The sequence below is a fragment of the Chlorocebus sabaeus genome, chromosome 23 (genome assembly GCF_047675955.1).
Source record: "Chlorocebus sabaeus isolate Y175 chromosome 23, mChlSab1.0.hap1, whole genome shotgun sequence".
In the NCBI taxonomy this organism is placed as follows: Eukaryota; Metazoa; Chordata; class Mammalia; order Primates; family Cercopithecidae; genus Chlorocebus; species Chlorocebus sabaeus.
The window spans coordinates 27,176,847-27,204,837 of NC_132926.1; the positions used below are offsets into that span (position 1 = coordinate 27,176,847).

Below are 27,991 nucleotides of genomic sequence, written 5' to 3' on the forward strand. Positions count from 1 at the left end.
TGAGGAAGGCATATCAAAAGCCAAGACAAGCAGAAAGCTAGGACTCTTGCACCAGAGAGTCAAGTTGTGAATGCAAAGGAAAAGTCCTTGAAGGAAATTAAACATACTACTACAGCAAATACACAAATTATAAGAAAGTGAAACAGCCTTATTGCTGATACAGAGAAAGTTTGAATGGTCTAGATAGATGATTAAAGCAGCCACAACATTTCTTAAAACCAAACTTAAAAACCTAATCCAGATCAAGGCCCTAACTCTCTTCAATTCTATGAGGGCTGGGAAAGGTGAAAAAAGCTGCAGAGAAAAGTTGGCAACTAGCAGAGGTTGGTTCATGAGGTTTAAGGAAAGAAGCCATCTCCATGACATAAAAGTGCAAGGTAAAGCAGAAAGTGTTGATGTAGAAGCTGCAGCAAAGTATCCAGAAGTTCCAGCTAAGAAAATTGATGAAGGCTATACTAAACAACAAATTTTCAATGCAGAAAGGAAGCCGTCTATTGGAAGAAGATGCCTTCTAGGACTTTTATAGCTAGAGAAGTAAAGTCATGTAGACCAATGGAACAGAATAGAGAATCCAGATACAAATCCACACATTTATAACCAATTCATCTTTGACAAAGGTGCCAAGAACTTACAATGGAGAAAGGATGGTCTTTTCAATAAATGATGCTGGGAAAACTGGATAAATATATGCATAAGAATTAAAAGAAACTTAGAAAATATCTTGAGACAAAAGCAAAAATGCAACATACCAAAACTTACGATATGCAGCAAAAATAGTACTAAGAGGGAAAAACAAGAAAAGGAAGAAGAAACTAAGCCCAAAGCTTTTAGAAGGAAAGAAACAGTAAACATTAGAGCAGAAATAAAATAGAGAATAGAAAAGAAAGAACAGTTAGTTTTTTGAAAAGATAGATAAAATTGACAAATGTTTAGAAGGAAAGAAAGAAGACTCAAATAAATACAATTAGAAATTAAAGAGGAGACATTACAACAGATGCCACAGAAATAAAAGGAATGATAAGAGAGTACAATGAACAATTACATGCCAACAAACTGGATAACCTAAAAGAAATGGAGAAACTCCTAGAAAAATACAATGTACCAAGACTGAGTCATGAATAAATAAAAAGCCTGGACTTAAAATCTTTGTCAATGGGGAGGGGATTATGGCAGACAGGAGGCAGGACTAGATTGCAGCTCCAACTTGAAAAGAGCAGTGTATGGAGGCTTGCATCATGAATTTTTGCTCCAGAACGACTTCAGGAGTAAATCAGGAAGCCTGAGAGGACTCACAGACTCCCTGAAGGAAGTGCATTGCTCCTGTAGGACCCAGGAGACAACCCAAATACTGTGAGTGCCCAAACTGTGGAAGTGGGAAAGGGAGATTGTCCACCCCCAAACACACCCCCCCACTGAGGAAACTGAAGGCCTAGATTACAGGAGAAGATTTTGACCTTACCTGGAGCTGAGTCAATTTAGAGAGCTGAGTGAAATACAGGGGTAGAGAAAGCAGCAGGAAAAGCCCTGGGAGCTCATTGGGTCTCCTAGGAAGTCATTTTTGTCTGGCCTCACAGGGGTCCTTCAGGAGGAGGGTCCAGAGGCACTGGGAAAAGCCCACAGGGAAAAGGAAATCTCCAGCTGAACTATGTAGCAACGGCATGCAGACTCCACAGGCGGGGGAAGAAGGAAAGTCACATTCGCTTTCACAGCTGGAAGACGGGTAACCTTGAGCAAGTTCTCAACCCTGCTTGCCCACTGCGTGAAAACAGACTCAATGTTGTTGGGTGGTGGGGAAACAGTGGGAGTGAGACCAGTCCTTCAGATTACGTGGGAGCTGGGTGAGGCCCGTGACTGCTGGCTTTCCCCTACTTCCCTGACAACCTGCATGACACAGTAGAGACAGTCATAATCCTCCTAGGAATGTAACTCCAATGATCTGAACCTCACCCCCATCCCCACAGCAGCCACAGCAAGACCTGGCCAAGGAGAGTCTGGTCTTAGACACACCTACCCCTGCCCCCACGCAGTGGTCCTTCCCAGCCCACCCTGGTAAGGGAAGACAAAGGGCCTAAACTCTTAGGAGTTCTAGGGCCCCACCCACTGCCTGTTCTTCCACATACTACCACAGCTGATGCTTTCTGGAAAGCACCACCTCCTGGCAGGAGACCAACCAGCACAAAAATAGTACATTAAGCCACGAAAGCTAAGAACCCTCACAGAGTCCATTTCACATCCCTGCCACCTCCACTGGAACAGATGCTGGTATCCGTGACTGAGAGATCCACAGACAGTTCACAGTAAAGGACTCTATGCAGACAACCCCTAGTACAAGCCTGGAGCCAGTAGACTTGCTGGGTGACTAGATTCGGAAGAGAGATAACAATCACTACAGCTCGGCTCTCAGGAAGCCACATCCCTAGGAAAATAGAGTGAGTATTACATGAAGGGAACACCCCAGTGGGACAAAAGAATCTGACAATAGCCTTCAGCCCTAGACCTTCCCTCTGGCAGAGCCTACCCAAATGAGAAGGAACCAGAAAAACAACTCTGGTAATATGACAAAACAAGGTTCTTTAACACCCTCCCCCAAAAAAATCACACTAGCTCAACAGCAATGGACCCAAACCAAGAAGAAGTCCCTGATTTACCTAAAAAAGAATTCAGGAAGTTAGTTATTAAGCGAATCAGGAGGCACCAGAGAAAAGTGAAGCCCAATGCAAGGAAATCCAAAAATGATACAAGAAGTGAAGGGGAAAATATTCAAGGAAATAGATAGCACAAATAAAAAAACAATCAAAACTTCAGGAAACAATGGGCACACTTATGGAAATGCAAAATGCTCTGTAAAGTCTCAGTAATAGAACTGAACAAGTAGAAGAAAGAAATTCAGAGAGCAAAGGTAAGGCTTTCAAATTAACCCACTCCAACAAAGACAAAGAAAAAAGAATAAGAAAATATGAATAAAACATCCAAGAAGCCTGGGATTGTGTTAAACAATCAAGACTAAGAATAATCAGCATTCCTGAGCAAGAAGATAATTCCAAAAGTTTGGAAAACATATTTGGGGGAATAATCAAGGAAAAGTTCCCTGGCCTTGCTAGAGCCCTAGACATCCAAATAGAAGCACAAATCCAATAGAAGCACAAAGAACACCTGGGAAATTCATCGCAAAAAAATCATCGCCTAAGCACATGTGATCAGGTTATCTAAAGATAAGATAAAGGAAAAATCTCAAGGCCAGTGAGACAAAAGCACCGGTAACCTATCAAGGAAAACCTACCAGATTAACAGCAGATTTCTCAGCAGAAACCCTACAAGCTAGAAGAGATTGGGGCCCCATCTTCAGCCTCCTCAAACAAAACAATTATCAGCCAAGAATTTTGCATCAGTAAAACTAAGCTTCATATGTAAAGGAAAGATACAGACTTTTTCAGACAAACAAATGCTGAGAGAATTCACTACTACCAAGCCACCACTACAAGAACTGCAAAAAGGAGCTCTAAATCTTGAAACAAATCTTGGAAACAAATCAAAACAGAACCTCTTTAAAACATATATCTCAGAGGACCTATAAAACAAAAATACAATTTAAAAAACAAAAACAAAAAACCAAGGTACACAGGCAACAAATAGCAGGATAAACGGAATGATACCTTACATCTCAAAAGGCCTAAATGCTCCTCTTAAAAGATACAGAATTGCAGAATGCATGATAATTCACCAAGCAACTATCTTCTGCTTTCAAGAGACTCACCTAACACATAAGGACTCACACAAACTTAAAGAGTTGGAAAAAGACATTTTGTGCAAGTGGACCAAAAGCAAGCAGGAGTAACTATTCTTATATCAGACAAAACAAATGTTAAAGCAACAGCCATTTAAAAAGACAAAGAAGGGCATTATATAATGATAAAAGACCTTGTCCATCAGGAAAATATCACAATCCTAAACATATATGCACCTAACACTGGAGCTCCGAAATTTATAAAACAATTACTAATAATCCTAAGAAATGAGATAGGCAGCAATGCAATAATAGTGGGGGACTTTAATACTCCACTATTGATGACACTAGACAGGTCATCAAGACAGAAAGTCAACAAAGAAACAATGCATTTAACTATACCCTGGAACAAACTGACTTAACAGATATATATATATATATATAGAATATTCTACCCAACAACTGCAGAATATACATTCAATTCAACAGCACATGGAACTTTCTCCAAGACAGGCCATATGATAGGCCACAAAACGAGCCTCAACAAATTTAAGAGAATTGAAATTATACCAAGCACTCTCTCAGACCACAGTAGAATAAAACCGGAAATCAACTCCAAAAGGAACCTTCAAAACCACGCAAACACACAGAAATTAAATAACCTGCTCCTGCATGATCACTGGGTCAAAAATGAAATTCAAGATGGAAATTTAAAAATTCTTTGAACTAAATGACAACAGTGACACAACCTATCAAAACCTCTAGGACACAGCAAAGGCAGTGCTAAGAGAAAAGTCCGTAGCACTAAATGCCTATATCAAAAAGTCTGAAAGAGCACAAAGAATCTAAGGTCACACTGCAAGAAATTAGAGAACCAAGAACAAACCAAACCCATACCCAACAGAAGAAAGAAAATAACCAAGATCAAAGCAGAGCTAAATGAAATTTAAAGAAAAAAATACAAATGATAAATGAAACAAAAAGCTGGTTCTTTGAAAAGATAAATAAAATTGATACACCATTAGCAAGAATAACCAAGAAGAGAGAAAATCTAAATAAGTTCAATAAGAAACAAAACAGGAGATATTACAGCTGACACCACAGAAATACAAAAGATCATTCAAGGCTACTATGAACACATTTACATGCATAAACCAGAAAACCTAGAAGAGATGGATAAATTCCGGGAAAGATACAACCCTCCTAGCTTAAATCGGGAAGAATTAGATAACCTGAACAGACCCATAACAAGCAGCGAGACTGATAGGATAATTTAAAAATTACCAACAAAAAAAAGTCCAGGACCAGACAAATTCACAGCAGAATTCTACCAGACATTCAAGAAAGAATTGATACCAATCCTATTGACACTATTCCACAAAACAGAGAATGACGGAATCCTCCCTAAATCATTCTATGAAGCCAGTATCACCCTAATACCAAAACCAAGAAAGGATAAAACCAAAATAGAAAACTGCAGACTAATATCCCTGATAAACATAGATGCTAAAATCCTTAAGAAAACACTAGCTAACCAAATCCACAACATATCAAAAAGATAATCCACCATGATTAAGTGAGTTTCATACCAGAGATGCAGGGATGGTTTAACATACCCAAGCCAATAAATGTGATAAACAACATAAACAGAATTAAAAACAAAAATTACATGATCATCCCACTACATGCAGAAAAAGCATTTGACAAAATCCAGCATCTCTTCATGATTAAAACTCTCAGCAAAATCAGCATATAAGGAACATACTGCAATATAATAAAAGTCACCTATGACAAACCCACAGCCAACATAATACTGAATGGGAAAAAGTTGAAAGCATTCCCTCTGACAACTGGAACAAGACAAGGATGCCCACTCTCACCACTCCTCTTCAACATAGTACTGGAAGTCCTAGCCAGAGTAATCAGACAAGAGAAAGAAATAAAGGGCATCCAAATCGATAAAGAGGAAGTTAAACTGTCACTGTTTGCTGATGATATGATCGTTTACCTAGAAAACCCTAAAGACTCCTCCAGAAAGCTCCTAGAACTGATAAAAAAGAACTCAACAACGTTTCCAGATACAAAAGTAATGTATGCAAATCAGTAGCTCTTTGATACACTAACAGCAACCAAGCAGAGAATCAAATCAAGAACTCAACCCCTTTTACAATAGCTGAAAAAATAAAAATAAAAATAAAATACTTGGAAATATGCCTAACTATGCAGATGAAAGACCTCTACAAGGAAAACTACAGAACATTGCTGAAAGAAATCATAGATGACACAAACAAATGGAAACACATCCCATGCTCATGGATGGGTATAATCAACACTGTGAAAATGACCATACTGCCAAAAGCAACCTACAAATTCAATGCAATTCCTATCAAAATACCATCATCATTCTTAACAGAATTAGGAAAAAAAATTCTAAAATTCATATGAAATCAAAAATGAGCCCGCATAGCCAAAGCAAGACTAAACAAAAAGAACAAATCTGGAGGCATCACATTTCCTGATTTCAAACTGTACTGTAAGGTTATAGTCACCAAAGCATCATGGTACTGATGGGCACACAAACCAATGAAACAGAAATAGAGAACCCAGGAATAAAGTCAAATACTTACAGCCAACTGATCTTTGACAAAGCAAACAAAAACATAAAGTGGGGAAAGGACACCCTTTTCAACAAATGGTGCTGGAATAATTGGATAGCCACATGTAGGAGAATGAAACTGGATCCTCATCTCTCACCTTATACAAAAATCAACTCAAGATGGATTAAGGACTTAAATCTGAGACCTGAAACTATGAAAATTCTAGAAGATGCCGGGCGCGGTGGCTCAAGCCTGTAATCCCAGCACTTTGGGAGGCCGAGACGGGTGGATCACGAGGTCAGGAGATCGAGACCAGAGACCATCCTGGCTAACACGGTGAAACCCTGTCTCTACTAAAAAATACAAAAAACTAGCCGGGCGAGGTGGTGGGTGCCTGTAGTCCCAGCTACTCGGGAGGCTGAGGCAGGAGAATGGCGTGAACTCGAGAGGCGGAGCTTGCAGTGAGCTGAGATCCGGCCACTGCACTCCAGCCTGGGTGACAGAGCGAGACTCCGTCTCAAAAAAAAAAAAAAGAAAGAAAGAAAATTCTAGAAGATAACATTGGAAAAACCCTTCTAGACATTGGCTTAGGCAAGAATTTCATGACCCAGAACCCAAAAGCAAATAGAATAAAAACAAAGATAAATTGTTGGGACTTAATTAAACTGAAGAGCTTTTGCACAGCAAAAGAAACAGTCAGCAGAGTAAACAGACAACCCACAGAGTGGGAAAAAAATCTTCACAATCTATTCATCTGACAAAAGACTAATATCCAGAATCTACAATGAACTAAACAAATCAACAAGGAAAAAAATAGAAAAAAACAATCCCATCAAAAAATGGGCTAAGGACATGAATAGACAATTCTGAAAAGAAGATACACAAATGGCCAACAAACATGAAAAAATGCCCAACATCACTAATAAACAGGGAAATGTAAATCAAAACCACAATGTGATACCACCTTACTCCTGCAAGAATGGCCATAAGCAAAAAATAAAAAAATAGTAGATGTTGGCATGGATTCGGTGAACAGGGAACACTTCTACACTGCTGGTGGGAATGTAAACTAGTACAGCCACTATGGAAAACAGTGTGGAGATTTCTTAAAGAACTAAAAATAGAACTATCATTTGATCCAGCAGTCCTACTACTGGGTGTCTACCCAGAGGAAAAGAAGTCATTATGTGAAAAGGTACTTGCACATGTATGTTTATAGCAGCACAATTTACTATTGCAAAAACGTGGAACCAACCCAAATGCCCATCAATCAACGAGTGCATAAAGAAACTGTGGTATATAGACCGGGCAAGGTGGCTCACGCCCGTAATCCCAACACTTTGGGAGGCCAAGGCAGGTGGATCACTTGAGAGCAGGAGTTCAAGACCAGCCTGGCCAATATGTCAAAACCCCCATCTCTACTAAAAATACAGAAATTGTCCAGGTGTGGTGGTGCATGCCTGTAATCCCAGCTACTTGAGAGACGGACGCAGGAGAATCACTTGAACCTGGGAGGCAGAGGTTGCAGTGAGTCTAGATCATGCCATTGCACTGCAGCCTGGGTGACAGAGTGAGATTCCATCTCAAAAAAAAAAAGAAAAGAAAAGAAAAGAAACTGTAATGTACATACATATTATACATATGTATGTATATATGTATATGTGTGTATGTGTGTGTGTATGTGTGTGTGTGTATATATATATAATGGAACACTACTCAATCATAAAAAGAAATGAATTAATGGCATTCACAGTGACCTGGATGAGATTGGAGACTATTATTCTAAGTAAAATAACTCAGGAATGGAAAACTAAACATTGTATGTTCTCACTCACAAGTGGGAGCTAAGCTATGAGGATGCCAAGGCATAAGAATGACACAATGGACTTTGGAAACTGTGGGGGAAAGGATGAAAAGGGGGTGAGGGATAAATGACTACAAATTCGCAAATCACCACTAAAGAACTTACTCATGTACCCAGACATCACCTGTTCCCCCAATAACCTGTGGAAATAAAATTTTTTTAAATCTTTGTAAAAAACATGAGTATAATAAATTTACATTTTCTAATGAAAAAAAAGTCTGAACAAACCTATCACTAATAAAGGGATTGAATCAGTAATTTAAAAAAAAAAAAAAAAAAAAAAAAACTCCAAACAACGAAAAGCCCAGGACCAAATTACTTCCCTGGTGAATTCTACCAAACATTTAAGGAAGCATTAATACAAATACTTCTCAAATTCTCCAGAAAATCTGAAGAGGAGGGAATACTTATAACCTCATTTAATAAGAAGAGCATCACTCTGTTATTATAGCTAGACAAAGACACCACATGAAAAGAAACTACAGGTCAATATCCCTGATGAATATAGAGGTAAAAATCCTTAACAAAAGGATAGCAGACCAAATTCAACAGCACATTAAAAGGATCATACACCATGACCAAGGGGAATTTATCCCTGGAATGCAAGAATGATTAAACATATAAAAATCAATTAATGTGATACACCACGTTAACAGAATAAAGGACAAAAATCACATGATCATCTTAATAAATGCAGGAAACGTATTTGACAAAATTCAATATCCTTTAATGAAAAAAAAAAAAAAACTCTCGACAAACTAGGAATCGAAGTAAATTGCCTCAGTATAATAAAGGCCATATACCGGGCTCAGTGGCTCACGCCTGTAATCCCACCATTTTGGAAGGCCGAGGCGGGTGGATCACCCAAGGTCAGGAGTTGGAGACCAGCCTGGACAACATGGGGAAACCCTACCTCTACGAAAAATATAAAAATTAGCCGAGTGAGATGGTGGGCGCCTATAATCCCAGCTACTCGGGAGGCTGAGACAGGAGAATTGCTTGAACCTGGGAGGCAGAGGTTGCAGTGACCTTAGATCATGCCACTGCACTCCAGCCTGGGCGACAGAGAGAGACCCTGTCTCAAAAAAATAAAATAAAATAAAAATAAAGGCCATATATGTAAAAACTACAGCTAACATTAATATTCAACTGCAAAAACAGAAAGTTTTCTCCATAAGAACAGAACAAGGCAAGGATGTTTACTCTCACCACTTCTTTTTTTTTTTTTTTTTTTTTTTTTTTTTTGAGACGGAGTCTTGCTCTGTCGCCCAGGCTGGAGTGCAGTGGTTGGATCTCAGCTTACTGCAAGCTCCGCCTCCCGGGTTTACGCCATTCTCCTGCCTCAGCCTCCCGAGTAGCTGGGACTACAGGTGCCCCGCTAGTTTTTTGTATTTTTTAATAGAGACGGAGTTTCATCGTGTTAGCCAGGATGGTCTCGATCTTCTGACCTCATGATCCGCCCGTCTCAGCCTCCCAAAGTGCTGGGATTACAGACTTGAGCCACCGCCCCCGGCCACTCTCACCACTTCTATTCATCATTTGGTTTTCAGATGCATGGAATCTCTTTTTCTACCCTACCCCTTCACTTTCAGTCTATATGTGTTTTTATAAGTGAAGTGGGTTTCTTGTATGCAGGATATAGTTGAGTCCTGTTTCTTTATTCATTCAGCCATTTTGTGCCCTTTAATTGGAGAATTCAGTTCATTTACATTCATTGTTATTATTGATATCTAAGGACTTAGTACTGCCATTCTGTTGCTTGTTTTCTGGTTGTTTTGTAACTCCTCTCTCCTTTCTTACTCTCTTCCTTTTTGGTTCAGTGATTTTCTCTGGTAGTGTGTTTTAATTTGTTGTTCTTTATTTTTAGAGAATCTATTATAGATTTTTACATTATGGTTACCATTAGGCTTACACAAAACATCTCTTTTTTTTTCTTTTGTGTGTGTGTGTGTGTGTGTGTGTTGTTTTGTTTTGTTTTGTTTTGTTTTGTTTTTGAGACGGAGTCTCGCCCTGGCGCCCAGGCTGGAGTGCAGTGGCGCCATCTGGGCTCACTGCAAGCTCCGCCTCCCAGGTTCACGCCATTCTCCTGCCTCTGCCTCCCAAGTAGCTGGGACTACAGGCGCCCGCCACCACGCCTGGCTAATTCTTTTGTATTTTTTAGTAGAGGCGGGGTTTCACCGTGTTAGCCAGGATGGTCTCGATCTCTTGACCTCGTGATCCACCCGCCTCGGCCTCCCAAAGTGCTGGGATTACAGGCATGAGCCACCCGCCCAGCTGCTTACACAAAATATCTCATAGATATAATCAGATATTTCAAAGAGATGAAAACTTGGTCGGGCACGGTGGCTCATGTCTGTAATCCCAGCACTTTGGGATGCCAATGTGGGATCGCCTGAGCTCAGGAGTTTGAGACCAACCTGGGCAACACGGTGGAACCCTGTGTCTACTAAAAGTAAAAAATTAGCCAGCCGTGGTGGCGCCTGCCTGTAATCCCAGCTACTGAGGAGGCTAAGGTAGGAGAATCGCTTGAACCCTGGAGACAGAGATTGCAGTAAGCCGATCGCGCCACTGCACTCCAGCCTGGGTGGGCAGAGCAAGACTCCCTATCAAAAAAAAAAAAGGAGATCACAACTTATCTTAGATCACAACGAAAATAATAGAGACAAAGGAAAAAAACAGAAAAATAAAACCTTCTACAGCTTAACTTCATTCCTCCACATTTTAATTTTAATTGTCTCAATTTGCATATTTTTATGCTGCCCAACTCTTAACAGGTTGCTATAGCTATTATTGTTTTTGGTAAATTTGTCTTTTGAGCTTCATACTGGAGTTGTGAGTATGAAATAATATTACAGTATTACAGTACTCTGGGTTTGTTTGTGCAGTTAATTTTACCAGTGGGTTTTATACTTTCAATGTTTTGGCACATTAGTGTTCTTTTCTTTCAGATTTGAGAACCCTCTTTAGGATTTCTTGTTAGATAGATCTGGCAGTGCTAAATTCTCTTAACTTTTGTTTGTCTGGGAAAAAAACTTTATCTCTCCTTCAGATTTGAAAGATAATTTTGCTAGATATAGTATTCTTGAATGTCAGTTTTCTTTCTTTTGGCACTTTGAAAATGTCATTCCATTCCCTCCTGGCCTGTATGGTTTCCACTGAGACGTCTGTTGCCAGATGAATTGGAGCTCCTTTATAAATTATTTGCTTCTTTTCTCTTTCTGCTTTTAGGATTCTCTCTTTGTCCTTGACCTCTGAGGATTTTATTATTACATGACTTGAGGTAGTCTTATCTGGGTCAAACCTGTTTGGTGTTCTCTGACCTTCCTGTGCCTGGTTATTTATATTATAACTTCGCCAAGTTATTTAAAGTTTTCTGTTATTATTTCTTTGAATAAGCTTTCTACTCATGCCCTTGCTCAACTTCCTTATGAACATCCATAATTCTTAGATTTGGTCTTTTAAGGTAATATTTTTGTATCTCGTAAGCAATGTTGCTTTTCGTCCTTTTTGTTTCTCCTCTGTTTGTATATTTTCAAACAGTCATCTTCTAGCTCATAGATTCTTTTCTCCACTTGATCAGTTCTGCTGTTGAGACCCTCTAATAAATTTTTCAGTTTAGCACATATATTTTTCAGTTTCATGATTTCTGTTTGTTTTTTTTTTTAATTATTTCAATCTCTGTTAAATTTTTTTGATAAATTTCTGAATTGCTTTTTTGTATTATCTTGGAGATCCCTTAAAACTACTGTTTTAAATTCTTGCTCAGAGAGCTCACCATCTCATTAGGATCAGTTGCCGGTTCCTTGCTTTATCTGTTTGGGGAGATCATGGTCCCCTGATTGCTGTTACTTCTTGTGGATGTGTGTTTACGTATTTGTTTTGCTTTAGTTATTTATTCCAGTCTTCTCTAACTGGTTTAAGTTTTTATTAGATGTGTTTGCTTAGATGTTGTTTACTATTTGATCAGTGTCTCCTTTTTGGCTCTAGGTGGCATCTTAAGTCCACGTTCTCCTTAGCTCCAGTAAATAATCGAAGCACTGTCCTTCCTGAATGCAGAAGCTCCTAAAGGGGATATCCCAGCATGGTGGGAAGGCTGGCTAGGGTTTTGTGTCCAGGAGACCTGTGGAATGAACCACCTTCAGTGTGGTGCACTACTGTGATTTGGCATCTCCTTTGGCCAAGTTACAGAGCAGAGTCTCCAGGTCAGGAAATGGTAGTCATAACTCCCACTTTGTCTCTGCCTATCTTCAGGGATATTTCTCTCTTCAGACACTCTCGATGCTACCCAGGGCTTAAGCAAGGGACAAATCTGCCAGGGCATCTAAGATGGTTGTTCACCTTAGTCTCACTGTTTCCAGTATAGAAACAGTGAGTTGGGGGAAATATTTCAACATGCTTGGTGCTGGGTAGAATGGAGGGAAGAGCATCACAGATGTGGAAGTCCTATTCTCTTACTATTTGCTCAGAATTTTTTTTGACTTCTCTGAGGCCCTGGGAGCTATCTCATCTTCATATTTGAGTTCTGGGATATTTTTGGTGATAATCTCAGTACCGAATGTTTGTTTTTGGTTTTCTGTGAAGGGGAGTAAAGCTAGCTTTTTTTGGAACTGGAAGTCCTCTCAGTGAGCATCTTTATGATGGGTATGTCTGGACATCTATCTTGTTCCTTTTTGTTTGGAACATATTTCCCTATGTATTCATTTACCTTGAATATTTATTTATTCATTTACTTTGAGTTTGTGTTGGTGTCTGCACATTAGGAAAAAAAAAAAAAAAAAATCCACCTCTCCTAGTCTTCATGGCCTGGCCTCGGAGGAGAATACCTTCATCAACCAGCCCAGCTAGAAATTCTGGGGCCTCAAACCTTTATTGCTAATCCAACCCACTTTCCTTATTTTCAGTGACTCCCAGGTATGTTTGGTCTAGTTGGTGCTCTGAGACAAGTGAAAAATGAAGCCAATTCCTTGGGAAGCCCCCGAAAACTTAGATCATTAGACACTGTCCAGCTCTTTTCCTCCCCCAAGGAGCAGCTGGAATTTGAGTGTTGTTTTTTAACCTGCTCACTGTGCACCAAGCTGGGCGGGGGGTGAGTGGTGACCAATTATGCACTAGGTAAAAATTCTATCTTTCTCTCACTAGCCCCCAGGTGACTACAATGCTAGGCTCCATTAGTGCTCTGAGACAGGCAAGAAAGAAGCCAGTTCTTGACTGGGCGCGGTGGCTCACGCCTGTAATCCCAGCACTTTGGGAGGCCGAGGCGGGTGGATCACGAGGTCAGGAGATCGAGACCATCCTGGCTAACAAGGTGGAACTCCGTCTCTACTAAAAATACAAAAAATTAGCCTGACATGGTGGCAGGCGCCTGTAGTCCCAGCTACTCGGACGGCTGAGGCAGGAGAATGGCATGAACTCGGGAGGCGGAGCTTGCAGTGAGCCAAGATCTCGCCACTGCACTCCAGCCTGGGCAACAGAGCGAGACTCCCTCTCAAAAAGAAAGAAAGACAGAAAGAAGCCAGTTCTTTAGGCAGCACCCAGAAGAGTTAGAGCATTGGATGTGTGGTCTAACTGTTTCCCTCCCCACAAAGAAGCTGGGAGATAGGGTTTTTCATTCACTAATTCTGTGCTGAGTGAGGAAAGGGGGCTACCGAGACTGTCAACCTAAACCTCTGTCTGTCCACAGGGCACAGTGGCTCACGCCTGTAATCCCAGCACTTTGGGAGGCCAAGGCGGGCAGATCACTTGAGTGAGTTCGAGACCAGCCTGGCCAACATGGTGAAACTTCGTCTCTACTAAAAATACAAAAATTACCCAGGCATGGTGGCGGGTTCCTGTAGTCCCAGCTACTCGGGAGGCTGAGGCAAGAGAGTTGCTTGAACCTGGGAGATGGAGGCTGCAGTGAGCCAAGATCGTGCCACTGCACTCCAGCCTGGACAACAGAGCAAGACTCCTTCTCAACAAGCAAAAAACAAAAAATAAAATAAAATAAACCTCTGTCTCTGTTTACCCTAGCCCTCAGGCAGCTAGATTATGCTGGGTTCTACCAGCACTACAAGACAAAATCCAGTAATTTGGACAGTACCTGCAAAAGGTGGGGCATTGGGTATGCAGACCAACTCTTGCTGTTCCTTGTCGGAGAAGCTGGGAGCTGGGAGCTAGGGTTTTTGTTTGTTTGTTTGTTTTTGAGACGGAGTCTTGCTCTGGCGACCAGGCTGGAGTGCAATGGCATGATCTCGGCTCACTGCAAGCTCCGCCTCCCAGGTTCATGCCATTCTCCTGCCTCAGTCTCCCGAGTAGCTGGGACTACAGGCGCGTGCCCCCACACCCGGCTAATTTTTTGTACTTTTAGTAGAGACGGGGTTTCACCATGTTAGCCAGGATGGTCTCGATCTCCTGACCTCGTGATCCGCCCGCCTTGGCCTCCTAAAGTGCTGGGATTACAGGCGTGAGCCACCACGCCCAGCCAAGAGCTAGGGTTTTTCATATGCTCACTCTGTGCTAAGCTGGGGTAGGAGTTATGGCAACTGTCAGCCCAAACCACTATCTTTGCTCTCTTCTACGCGATTAGAGTATGCCAGGCCCTATCAGTGTTCCAAGACTGGCAAGACAGAAGGCAGTCCTCAGGAACCTCTGAAAAAGCTGGGGCATTGGACATGCAATTCAATTCTTTCCCTCTTCAGAGAGAAGCTAGAAGCTGGAGGCGTGGTCCTTCTCACTCTTAGGGCACTGTGCCAGGGGTAAGGGTTGAGGTGAGAGGACATCAAATTTTCCTACTGGCTTTGATGTCAAGTTTTGTACTCACCCAGGGTGAAAGAGCCTCTCAACTAGTTTCTGTATTTCTCACAAAGGGAATTTGTCCATGAACTATTGTTGAATCAATGTATTTGCTGGGGGAAAGGAGAGTCGAGGGCTCTTATTCCACCATCCTGCTGCCCCAGTACTTTTTAAAAACTTTTTTCAATGAGCAAATATTTGCTGGACATCCATCCACTCTGCATCTGGCAACTAAGTAGGTCTTGGGACACAGTAGAATGTAAAACAGAAACTGCCCCTGCCCTCCGAAAAAGTATATTCTAGTAGCATAGGCAGACAGAAGCAAGTAGAGAAACAAATAAAAGAATTACAAATGGCATAAGTGCTACAAAAAAACAATGAGGAGATGACATGCAGAATAACAGTGAAGTTTAAGGAAAGAGGAGGAAACATTTCAGCTGAGATGCAAAGAGTAAGGCAAGAAGGTGTGGCATTGTATAATTCCGTTTCTAGAAAACATCCAGAAAAACAAATATATAGACATGGAAAGTAGATTAGTGGTTGCCTGGAGCTGGGGGTGATATGGGGAGTGACTGTTAATGAGTATGGGGTTTCTTTTGGGGATGATAGAATTGGATTGTGGTGGTGGTTATACAACTCTGTAAATAAACGAAAAAGATTATTGAATAGTACATTGAAAACAGTTAAATTTTATGGTGTAAAATTATCTCAGTAAAGCAAGAGAGAGGAGGAAAGAAAGAGAGAATAATGACTGGGAAACAATCTTTTCTGAAGGCCCCCCGACCAGCTCTCATGAAACTCACAATGCTTCTCCTGGTTTGCTCAAGATTCTGATTCCTAAATTAAAGGGACTCTATAGGAGAAGACAAAGGGTTTGTTTTTGTTTGTTTGTTTTTTGTTTTTTGTTTTTCTTATCTTTTGGGTTGCTCTGACTCAAAATAGGGAACATGCATTAATTACTAAGATTGCTACTTCACATGATCCTATTTGCATTTTAAGTATACTGTTCCTGAATTCTGGTTCACATAAAGAGAAAGAGAGAGAGAGGTGGGAATATTATCGCAGGTGGAGGGCACTGCAGGTACAAAAGTTCTCCACATGTTGGGAAGGCATGTGGCATGTGTGAGGAACAGAGAGGACACCCCTGATCTGGACACAGAGAGAGGTAGGAAAGTAAGAGAACTGAGCAGCCAGATCACGTAAGGTCTCCTAGGTCGTGGCAAAAATCAAGTTGCTTTCAACTTTATAAAATAGGCCCATGCCATTATTTCCTAAAGTTATTAATGTTTTATTAGGTTGGTGCAAAAGTGACTGTGGTTTTTGTCATAACTTTCAGTGGCAAAAACCACAATCACTTTTGTACCGACCTTAATAATAAAGAAACAAAGGACAGAGTATAGAGAAATGATGCTAACCTGCTGTTTTATAATGTGCTGCCTCATACTTTCTCCCATTTGCTCTGCCCAGTAACCCACCCCAAAGAATCTACTTTGTTAACTTCAGTTATCAGATAAGGAAATTGAAACGACTTGCCCAACTTGATACAGCTATTAACATGAAACTTAAGAATTATTTTTATTTATGAACGAATTATCCTTACCTTTCTAGTATCTGGTTTACCAAAATCCAGATTGCCAATCTCCCTCTATCAGTAATCTGCCACAGCATAACAAATTACTCTAAGATGTAGTAACTCAACCTTTAACATTGCTCAGGAGTCTATGGGTCAGCTGGTGATTGTGCTGATCTGGACCTGACTCAGTTGATCTTCACTGGGCTTGCTCATGGGTTTGCAGTCACCTGATTGGTCTAGGGTGGCCTCACTAACATGTTGGTCAATTGGCTGACTGGTCACTGGGGCAAAGGAAGTAATTGGGTCACATCTCTTTAATCATGCAGCAGGCTAGCTGAGGCTTTTCACACGACAACAGCAAGGTTCCAAGAGAAGAAGTGGAAGCATGCAATGCTTAAAGACCTAGGCTTAGAAGGCCAGGTGGGGTGGCTCACTCCTGTAATCCCAGCATTTTGGGAGTCTGAGGCTGGTAGATTGCTTGAGCTCAGGAGTTTGAGATCAGGCTGGGCAACAAACCCCGTCTCTACAGCAAGTATAAAAATTAGCTGGGCATGGTGGTACAGTCCTGTAGTCTCAGCTACTCCGGAAGCTGAGGTGGGACGGGGCGACAGAGCCAGACCCTGTCCCAAAAAAAAAAAAAAAAAGACTTAGGTTTAGTACAGACACCTATCTCTTTTGCATTCTATTGGCCAAAGAAAGTGACAAGGCCATCAGAATCCAAAGAAAGTGGCAAGGCCATCAGAATCAGATATCTTTGCAATCTACCAAAATCCTGTTTCACAAATAGCAAGAGGTAAGTTGTTCCTAAAGTACTAATGATTAGGAACTATATCTAGAGTCCTGCTGTTCCTTCTGGTCACTGCTAGGTACCCACAGACACCTCTGGTTATAAGGAAGCACAAAAAAAAAAGATTATTATATCTGTTCGTTAATTTGTCTGCTCCTTCTATATCCCCTTAGAGATTCTTCTGCGGAGCGTCTGGCTTGACCCCTCCACCCAGGCCATAGCCAAACCAGATGAAAGCACAAGGTGGACATTGGACCCAGTTGGGCCAAAGAAACGCTGTTTCCCAGGGCTGCCATAACAAATGACATGACTGGGAGGCTTGAAACAACAGAAATTTATTCTCTTACTGTCCCAGAGGATGAAAATCTGAAATCAACGTGTTGGCAGGGTTGGTTTCTATGGCAAGCCCAAAGGAAAATTTGTTCCACTCTTCTCTCCTAGCTTCTGGTAGTTCCTGGTATTCCTTGGCATCCTTTGACTTGTGGCAGGGTAACTCCAATCTTTTCTTCTATCTTTACACAGCATTCTCTCTATGTCTGTTGTCCTATAAAGACCTCAGTCATTGGATTAGGACCCACACTAATTCATATGACCTCATCTTAATAAATTACATCTGTGAAGACCCTATTTCCAAGTAAGGTCACATTCTGAGGTTCCAAGTAGACCATACATTTTGGGGATACACTATTCAACCCAGTGCAGGCATTCTCTGTCCCAGGCATTTGGAGTCAAGACTTGGAAATGTCCATTTGCCTTTGTTGGCTCTTGAACAGAAAGGATGTGTAAGGACTGAATTGGCCATTTTCTGCCATATATGTAAAAGCAGAGGACACCAGTCTCTACAGAGGAAGAGAATGAAGCAGATGTTTAGAGAGAAGCAGAGATGACAAATCATGCAAAAGATGCTTGGACAGACAGAGAGACAGGTAAAGAGAGGCAGACACACTTTCTATTGGTTTCTGAGGGTTTTCAGAGTCCTGGTTCAGTCCCTCATGGGGCCAGGTTGAACTTCCTACCCTTGTGTTCCAGGAGATAGCTCTGTATCCTTATAATAAATGTCCTCCTTTAGGGTATGTTAGCTTGAATGGAGTCTGTTTATTGAAACCTAAAGAGATCCATAATGCCAGAGATGACTTTTTATCCTGCCAGGATAACTTCCAGTCAGCATGACTAGGACTGTAGCAGAAAGTATCAATCATGAAGTGGAAATGTTGCTGTCCAGGATGTTGCTGCTGTCTCTTTTCCTGGCACCATGTTACAAGTAGTGATTAGGTTCCCAGGCAGATCACAAAAGCTTCTTTAATACTACAGTGCTATTAGCATGCTACCTCAGCTACAGAACAGGAAGATGAATAGGTAGATGTATAAAACCTCATACAAATAACTCAGATAAATTCATACAATCTCTTTTAGGCCTGCCAAAATTAGGGATATTTCTCCTCCCTTTCTAAACATTTTTTGTTTTGTTTTGTTTTGTTTTGTTATTTTACAAGAAACAGAGAGACAGAGCCTGATCAAAGTGTTTTCACTCTCCTTTTAATTGCAAATAGCTGCTATGTGAGACAAGTAATGTCATAATATGTTACAGACATTTTCACCATCTAATATCTTGTGAACATGTTATAAGTCGATATTCTCCAAGGAAGAAGCCAGAACTCACTTTCCCAGGCTCCCTTCCTGCTCAAATTTAAGCATGTGATCTAGTTCTACCAGTCAGACATATGTGTGACTTCACTTTGGAAATGAATCACATGAGAAAGCAGACACTATGCCAAATCCATATTGTAATGACTGAAGTAATAAAAGTATTGAGATTTAGGAGGCAGTAGTAGCAGAGCTTCTGTGGTTCAGTCCCTCACATGATCAGTGATAGCGCCATACGTATGCTGAGCAATAGTGTTGTCCTCATTGTAGTGACCCCACAATGTGATTTGGGCTTGGTTTCTAAATGAATAGCCTCGGGCTTCATCTCTGGCCTTCCCTGAGATTCTGTGAGCCTCTTATATCCTTTAATGAATTTCTTCTTTGAATAAACCAGCAAAAGTAGATTCTGTTGTTTGCATCTGAGAACCCTAACTGTTATATTTCTAGCATTGCTCCTACCTTCTGCTGAAGGTGTAATTCTTTAATCTTCTAGACTGTCTTCAATCGCTGAGCTGGCTTGTCATAGGCAGGTAATGCAGCTGTTTTCCTTTGGATGTTTCCTCATGAAAGTGACTTGGAACCTATGATAGTGTCCCCCATCAACACTGAGAGACATGTTTTTTTTTATATGTTATGAAGACATAAAAGCAAAGAAGCATAATTTCTAAATACTGAGGTTTTAAACAATAAATTTTTAATTCTGTGAACTGCCTCCATTGCAAAACTATAGCGTACGTTTTTTGAGGAGCACCAAGACCTTAGCATGCCTTGCTGAACAATATTAGTCATAGGCTTTTAAACATATCTGTTATCCCATGCCAGTGACAAGTGTCTCAGGCTCCAGAAAGTGTATCTTTTCAAGGGTCTTCCATGACTCAATCCATTGGTATATATAAAGTAGGCATATTTTTTCTGCAAATTTTTAACATGTATCTAATTATGTCACTCTACTGAGTAAAACTCAAGTCATTCCATACCAACTTTAGAAGAGTCCAAATGCCTTCGCATGGTATATAAGGCCAGCAAAGCCTGTCTCTCCAGCCCCATGTCTCACTATGCTTTAAAACTCTAGTCCCTGCTGCCCATATCCCATTCTCAACCACACTCCACTACTTATGGTTCATTCACTGAACAAAGTATACTGTTCCTTACTTCTGTAGCTTTGCCCACACTGCTCCTTCTGCTACAGTCACCTTCTATATTTTGGTAAACACCCATTTATCCATACTCAACACCAGTGTCAGTTACTTTAGGCTATCGGCACATGTAGATTTTGTCTTGATCACAACTCTTTTATTTCCAAGTAACAAGTCATTCAAACTGGTTTTAAATGGGCAAAGGGTTTAAACAGATATCTTATGAAAGAAATTTTCCAAGTGGCCAATAAGCACATGAAACTATGCTCAATAAAACTAGTCATAAGAGAAATGCAAATTTAAACCACAATGAGATACCATTTTACATACATTAGAATGTCTAAAATTACAAAAACTGACAATACCAAGTGTTCACTAGTATGTGGAAAAACGAACTCTCTTACGCTGCTGGTGGGAGTATAAAATGGTGTAGGTACTTTGAAGAACTGTTTGTCAGTTTCTTCTCAAGTTAAACATACATCTACTCATGACCCAACATTTCAATTCCTGAATATTGATCCATGAATAATGAAAACATTATCAGGCCTCTGAGCCAAAGCTAAGCCATCATATCCCCTGTGACCTGCACGTACACATCCAGATAGCCGGTTCCTGCCTTAACTGATGACATTCCACCACAAAAGAATGAAAATGGCCTGTTCCTGCCTCAACTGATGACATTACCTTGTGAAATTCCTTTTCCTGGCTCATCCTGGCTCAAAAGTTCCCCCACTGAGCACCTTGCGACCCCCCCCCCCACCCCTGCCCGCCAGAGAACAACCCCCTTTGACTGTAATTTTCCTTTACCTACCCAAATCCTATAAAATGGCCCCACACCTATCTCCCTTCGCTGACTCTCTTTTCGGACTCAGCCAGCCTGCACCCAGGTGATTAAAAAGCTTTATTGCTCACACAAAGCCTGTTCGGTGGTCTCTTCACACGGACGCACATGACACATATGTCCACAAAATGACTCATAAAGGAATATTTATTACAGCCTTATTCATAATAGCATAAAAAGGAAATAATGCAAATACCCACCAATAGGAGAATGACAATCAAATTGTTATATATTCATAGTATTGAATATTACTTAGCCATATAAAGGAACCAACTACTGATGCCAGTGGCTGCTGCCATCATGCTGGCTGCAGCAGGGAGGCGGGGCTGGGGCTGCACATTCCATGGAGTCTGCGGGAGCCCTGCCCCTTCTGAGTTGAGACTGGAGCTCTCCATACAGCCGCAGCCACCCAAACCGCAGCTGCAGACCCAGGCCTCCTGCTCTACAAAGCAGGCAGGAGCCCCGCCCTCCTGGGGCTACAGCCACCCAAACGTCAGCTGTGGATCCGAGCCTCCCTGTGCTCTTGGGGAAACCAGGAACAGGCAGGATCTGCACCCCTGGGTGCAGCTGCATCTGCCACCCCGGCAGTTGTAGACCTGGGCCTCCCACTCCAGGAAGCAGGCAGGAGCTGGGGCTGAGTTGGCGGGGCAGGAGCTCCCGGAAGCAGCTGCGGCCGCCCTCCCAAGCGCAGGGCCCAGGCATCTCTGCAGCCTACACCCTCCGGGCCCCAGGAAGTCTCCACCCCCCCCATTCCCCCCGCACCCCACCCCACCACCACAACCACGTCCGACGGCCGCCGTCCCTGCAGGCTCCGGGGTGTCTTCTTCCACTGTCTGGCCCCTCTTTGCCCTGCTGTGATCTCGGAGTGGGGGTTGGGGCCGAGCCCCGGGGCCATGAATGACAACAGGAGGCAGATTGATTCCTTGGCAGAAAGGGACAGTGTCCCCAGTAAGGCCCCACCCTCAGGCTAGGGAAGGCCTGAAGGTTGGGGGCTGGGCTGCCACTTCCACAGACTGGAATGGGAGCTCTAGTGCCTCTTCCCGCTGCCCATGGCTGCTCATGGACCAATCAGCACATACTTCCTCCCCTCTGAGGTCCATAAAAGCCCTAGGCGGTCAGCCAGAGCAGGCCAAAGGATAGCCAGAGGAGGGAGAGGGCAGAGAGAAGACGAGGGGACAACCAGCTGCAGAGCGGAGCACTCACTCTGCTGATAGCTGGAGGTGATGGGATGACGGTTGCAGAGAGTAGTACTCTCTCCACTGAGAGTCACAGAGATGACCTGCTGGCAGAGAGGAGCGACCCTCTCTGATGAGAGCTTCAGAGACTTGCAGAGACATCCGAATGACTTGTGTGCGGAGAGGAGCCACCCTCTCCAGGGTGTCCTCTCTGCTGAGAGCTGAACACTTGATGGAACAACCTGCTTACAGAGGGAGCTACCCACTCTGAGCTGTTCTAATACTAAATAAAACTCTTCTTCACCCTTCACTTGTCTGTGTACCTCATTCTTCCTGGACGCTGGACAAGAACCCAGGCAAAGGTGCTGTGGCCACAGAGGTTTCTGGCCAGAAAAATCAATACCCCAGAGATCCTGTAACACTACTGATAAACGTAACAGCATGAATGAATCTCAAAAAACATGATGTGACTATATTATCAAAACCAAAGACATTATAAGAAAAGAAAATGAAGAATTATATACCATAACCTAGTAGAATTTATCCCAGGTATGCAAGTCTGATTCAACATTCAAAAACCAATGTCATCTATCACCTCAGCAGGCTAACAAAGAAAAATTAACACCATCATATCAATAGATGCACAAAAAGCATTTGACAAATCCAATACCCATTTATGATGAAAACTCTCAGTAAACTAGGAACAGAGTTGAACTTATCTTGATAAAGCATATCTATAAGAAACCTACAGCTAACATCATATTTAATGGTGAAAAATTGGAAGGTTTCCCACTACAATACAGAACAAGTCAAGGATGTCCTCTCTCTCCACTTCTTTTCAACATTGTACTGAAAATATTAGTTCATGTCATAAGACAAGAAAAGGAAATAAGTATACACATTGGGAAAGAAGAAATCAAACTGTCTTTGTTTATGGCCAGGTGCAGTGACTCATGCCTGTAGTCCCAGCACTTTGGGAGGCCAAGGCGAGCAGATCAGTTGAGGTCAGGAGTTCAAGGCCAGCCTGGCCAATATGATAAAACCTCATCTCTACTAAAAATACAAAAAATCAGCTGGGCGTGGTGGCATGAGCCTGTAATCCCAGCTACTTGGGAAGTTGAGGCACAAGAATCACTTGAACTGCGGAGGCAGAAGTTGCAGTGAGCCAAGATCACACTACTGCACTCCAGCCTGGGCAACAGAGTGAGACTCTGTCTCAAAAACAACGAAACAAAATTATCTTTGTTCACAGATGGCATGATAGTCTATGAGACACTTTTTTTTTAACAGTAGATGGGCTAAGGTTTATTTACTTAACATTTAAAAATAATTCATTTACTTCAACAACATGGCATACAATCAAGTGAACTATTGAAACACTTACAATTCAGAGGGGGTCAGGACAGGAAAGATCACAACCCCATTCCTGAGATGGAGTGAAAGATCTCAGCCAGGCCTCCAACCTAAGCTGGGCTCCTCCATTAAGCAGAGACAACCAAAAGATAAGAAAGCCTTGGCCCCATCCCCAACAGGAGAGCCTGAACTGCTCACAAATAAGAAGGAACTTGATCATACTGAGGACTGGCTCCTGATGAGTCATTAGGAAAGTCAGTTGGTTCTCTCTTCAGTAGGTGGTTTAGCACCCTTCTAGAGAACAGAGAGTAGTAGTCTGGGGCTGGAGGCTGAGAGACAACATCCAACAAAGGTTACCTTCTTTTTAGTAATGCTTTGTTCCTTTTTTCAACAGCAAGAAACCTGAAATCCAGAGAAGTCATTTTAAAAAACCCCTTCTGGCTGCAACCTGAAAGCATCTCCCAAGCCAGACTGGAGGTAGAGATGATGACTCCAACTTCAGTGGGCTTCTTCTTTGATAGGGGAGCAGCCAGAGAAGAAGCTGGTGTTGCTGGCCAGAGCTCGTTTCTTTTTCTTCCCTGGAGCCTTATTTTGTTGGTATTCTGTTGCTCCATGTTTCAATTCTGGGAGGTCAACAGAGGAGGGAGCTGGAGCAGTCTTCTTTGACAGCACCTCCTCCATGTCACACATCTCTTTCAGGATCTTGCTATTGGGGGTGGCACAGACAGGGTTAAAGAAGCTCAATCCTGGGGTCACCTCGGTAGGATCCTCCAGTTTGAAGGAGCCTTCAGAATCCTGGGTCCATTCAACATTGCCCAAGCCATCCTTGCCTTGCTGGCGGTTCCGACACTTTGTGGGGTCACAGCTACAGTCCACACCACAGTCTGACTTTTGCTTCCTGCACCCACACTGCTTGTTCCCACACCAGCCCTTGCAGGAACACCCCTGGATGTTCTTCCTGGACACCTTAACTAATTTTGTTGGCTTCCATTCCTCATCCTCCCCCTCATCACTGTCACCATCATCATCACCATCCTCATGATCATTCACAGAATGCTCTGAACAATATTTTAGATCCTCGATGTCCATGCTTTGCTCCAGGAACTTTTCTTTAACACGAGAAGGTTTTGGCTTAGGTGGGATATATTCAAAAGAAGAGTCTGGAGATAGAAGGGTATCATTAGGAAGATGTTTCTGTCTGCTGGTTACCTGAAGGAGGGTCAGTTTCTGCTTGATGATTTCATTCTCTTGGAGAAGCTTCTGATTTTGCTCACACATTTCTCGCATCTTCTCAAGTTCTTCATCCTGACACTGCAGTGTGCTCAGCAGCTGCTGTTCCTTTTCACTGACTGACTCCTCTAACTGCTTCTCTGCTATTTGGCTTTGCTGCAGCTGGCTGAGAAGGTATAGCACCTTCTCTTGGTGCTGTTGCTCCATTCTGATCAGCTCAGCTTGTAACTCTGTCTCTATCTCAGAAAAATGATTTTGTTCCTCAAACAGCATCTTCTGCATGTCAGCACAGTTGGCCTTGCTCTGTCTCAGGCTGTTTTCAAGTTTGGTGACATGTATTTTAGAGGAGACAAGCTCTCCAATCAAATATTTCAGGGCACACTTGGCTTCCAGAATTGTGGCAATATTCTCCCAGCATTGTTTTGGCCTGTCTTCACATTCTGCATCCAGCAGCTTCTGCTGTAGGTCAGCAATCTGAGCACTCCTGAGTTCCATTTCAGTCTCTAGGCTTTCAATCTGCTTTGTAATGCAATTTTCTGACTCCAAAACTTGACCATTCACCTCAGTAAGGGAGAATGTACGCTTCTGGAGTTTAGGAGGTGGATTCTCCTGAGATTCCTTTTTTTCTTTGAGTTGAACCACATCCTGAGCCAGGATCTTTCTATCTTCAAGGAGGTCATTCAGATGGCGTTTGGCTTCCTCAGTACTAACCATAACCTCAATTTCATTTCCAAGCCAATTCCTCACTCGAGCTGCAGTGCCTTCCATTCCATGGCTCTGAGTCTCTTTCCGCTTATCTGTGACCTCTCGTTGTTTCTGGAGAGCATCCTTGAGACGCTTGTTGGCAGCTGCTGCCTCCTCTGTTTTACGTCTGAGCACACTGGATTGTTTCTGGAAGTTTCTTTCAAGTTTGAGCAGCTCATATTGCCTCTTACGGTCTCGTTCTTTTAACTGTATTACTTCTTTGTCTTTTTTCTGCTTCCACTGTCTAAACTTCTCAGCATCCTCTTTCATTTGACGCATTAACTGTACCCGTTGGTTTTTCATCATCCGTATCTCCTGGTTCAGCTTGGAGACAGTACATTCTGTGGATTCCTTTAGTTTCAGAAGTTTGGACTGCTCATTCAGCTTCTTCTTCAGATCAGCTATTTGACCCTCCAGCTCCTGGAGACGTTTGCGGCGGCGCCCACTCAACTTGGCTTGGTTGACATCCTTCTTTGCTGTCTGAAGTTCGAGAAGCAATTCTTCCTTTTCCTTTTGCAGATTGATGACTTCTAATTCTAGATTTTTTATGTTATCCTGGTATTGAAACTGAATGGGCTGTAGTTGGCTGTTGTTCTGAGTCATCTTCCTAACTAGGGCCTCTTTCAGTGCAAGGGCGTTATTCAACTCAGTCACCTCCTTAGACATCTGAGCTTGATGGAGAGCATGCTGAGTGGTAAATGCGTCAGAAGACTTACTCATCTCTGGACTGGTTTCCACTTGAGCTTTGTGTTCCACCGCAGTATCTATGGCTGCACCCATGCAAGCAACCGTTTCATCTGATAACTGGGTAATCAGTTGCTGCAGGTTACAAATTATCTCTACATTTGCTTTCAATTCCTGGTCTTCCAAAGTCTCCACTAGCTTTTGAAGATCCAGTTTGCAGGCCTCATGCTGCCTGAGCTCTTCTAGCTTGGCGTTCAGTTTTTCATTCACTTGCTCTGTCAAAATGATCCTCTCCAACATCTGGGCTGTCTGACCAGCTGCCTCCCTCAGACCACGACTTAATTTTTCATTTTCCTCTACCAGGGACTGATTCTTCTCCATCAGGGATTGTAGATTCTCTGATGGTTCTGCATTTGTAGATCCAGGCAGGGTACCTCCATGGGCTTGTAGCAACAAGACTTGTAGCTGTTGTACCTGTTGCTTTAGATGATTAAGTTCAGCTGTGTGGGGATCAATATTAACAATAGGTTTGTTCTTGATTTTTCTTGCTCTGTCAGCATAACGAAGGGTACTTAATGTTTCCTCTAGATTGGAGTCAGCAGGACTCACACAGGCTATCATAAGAGTGTGGCTATTACCTCCTAGAGAATCTTGAAGCAGTCGAGTTAACTTGGAATCTCTATAGGGCACAAAGCCACCCTTTTTGTCATCTCCAAGAGCACTGATTACATTTCCCAAGCATAGGAGGCCTCGGTTAATATTAATACCCTCTTTTAGACGATCCCCTTCAGCCTTGGTTTTCTTCTGTCTTTCTGATCCAGCGAGGTCTACGAGATGCAGCTTGGAGCGAAAGCTGCTATTCTTGTCACTTTTCTTTCTTTGCTCTAGGGAGATAGTAAAGATGGCATGAGATCGGGATGACTGGGAGTTCATAGCTGTGGAGGCCACAGTCCTAGAGTTGTTGCCCTGCTCCAAACAGGAAACAGTATCCAAGGCAACTAAAACAGTCTTCTCAGTGAGTCCCACAATCTTTATACCTTCCTTAGGATCCTCCCGTATATTTATTTGAGGTTTCTCACGAGATGGGCATAGAAGATCCAAAATTTCTTCATTGTAAATCTCTAAGTAAGACACTTTCAGAGTAAACTCAAAGTCACTCTTTTTATCAATTTCTTTGAAGAGCAGTTGTATTACCCTAGGAATAATGCCAACTGTTGGTTCATTCTCCTGCTCTGCAGTGTATGCACCTCCCATTGAATAGGTTTTTCCAGAGCCAGTCTGCCCATAGGCCAGGACCGTTGCATTATATCCTTTAAATACACCTTTTATGAGCGGCGCTACTGCTGTATTGAAGACTTCTTCCTGTTCAGTAGAGGGGTCAAACACAAAATCGTAGGTGAAGGATTTATCAGTACCAACCACCACCTGAGGCTCCCCGGGCACGAAGGAAAGGCACATCTGGCAGCCCTCGCTAATCTCTTTGGGGACCAGAGGGCGACAACGCAGTGCCACTCTTACAGGAATTCCCTTCACCTCTTCCTTCATGATCCCATCTCAGCACCGTCTCAAACTAAATGTCCCTTCCCCGTTCACCCGGGGTCTCCCGCCGCACTGTCTACGCCAGAGCTTTAACCGCCAAGTTTCAAATCCCTCCCAGAGACGCCAACCAATTGCAGTGCAGAAGGCCCAAGGGCGGAGCGCGCACATGTGCGCGCGCAGGCCGGCGCGGTGGGAAGGGGAGGGTAAGTCCAGAAATTTTTTTTTAACCAACAACAGAAAAATGTCCTGAAACTAATAAGTGAGTATAGTATAAACTTGCAGGATACAAGGTTAATATACAAAAGTAAATTGGTTTCCTATGTACCAAT

The 27,991-nt window shown here is 42.4% G+C and overlaps 1 protein-coding gene across 1 annotated transcript; it reads right to left on the reverse strand.

Annotated features, from left to right (window-relative positions):
- Nucleotides 1-23,307: 23,307 nt before the first annotated feature.
- Nucleotides 23,308-27,773, reverse strand: KIF4B (kinesin family member 4B). Its single transcript, XM_008015113.3, has one exon. The coding sequence runs from the start codon at nt 27,666-27,668 to the stop codon at nt 23,964-23,966; it is 3,705 nt and encodes a 1,234-aa protein (XP_008013304.3). The 5' UTR covers nt 27,669-27,773; the 3' UTR covers nt 23,308-23,963.
- Between the last annotated feature and the right edge of the window lie 218 nt (nt 27,774-27,991).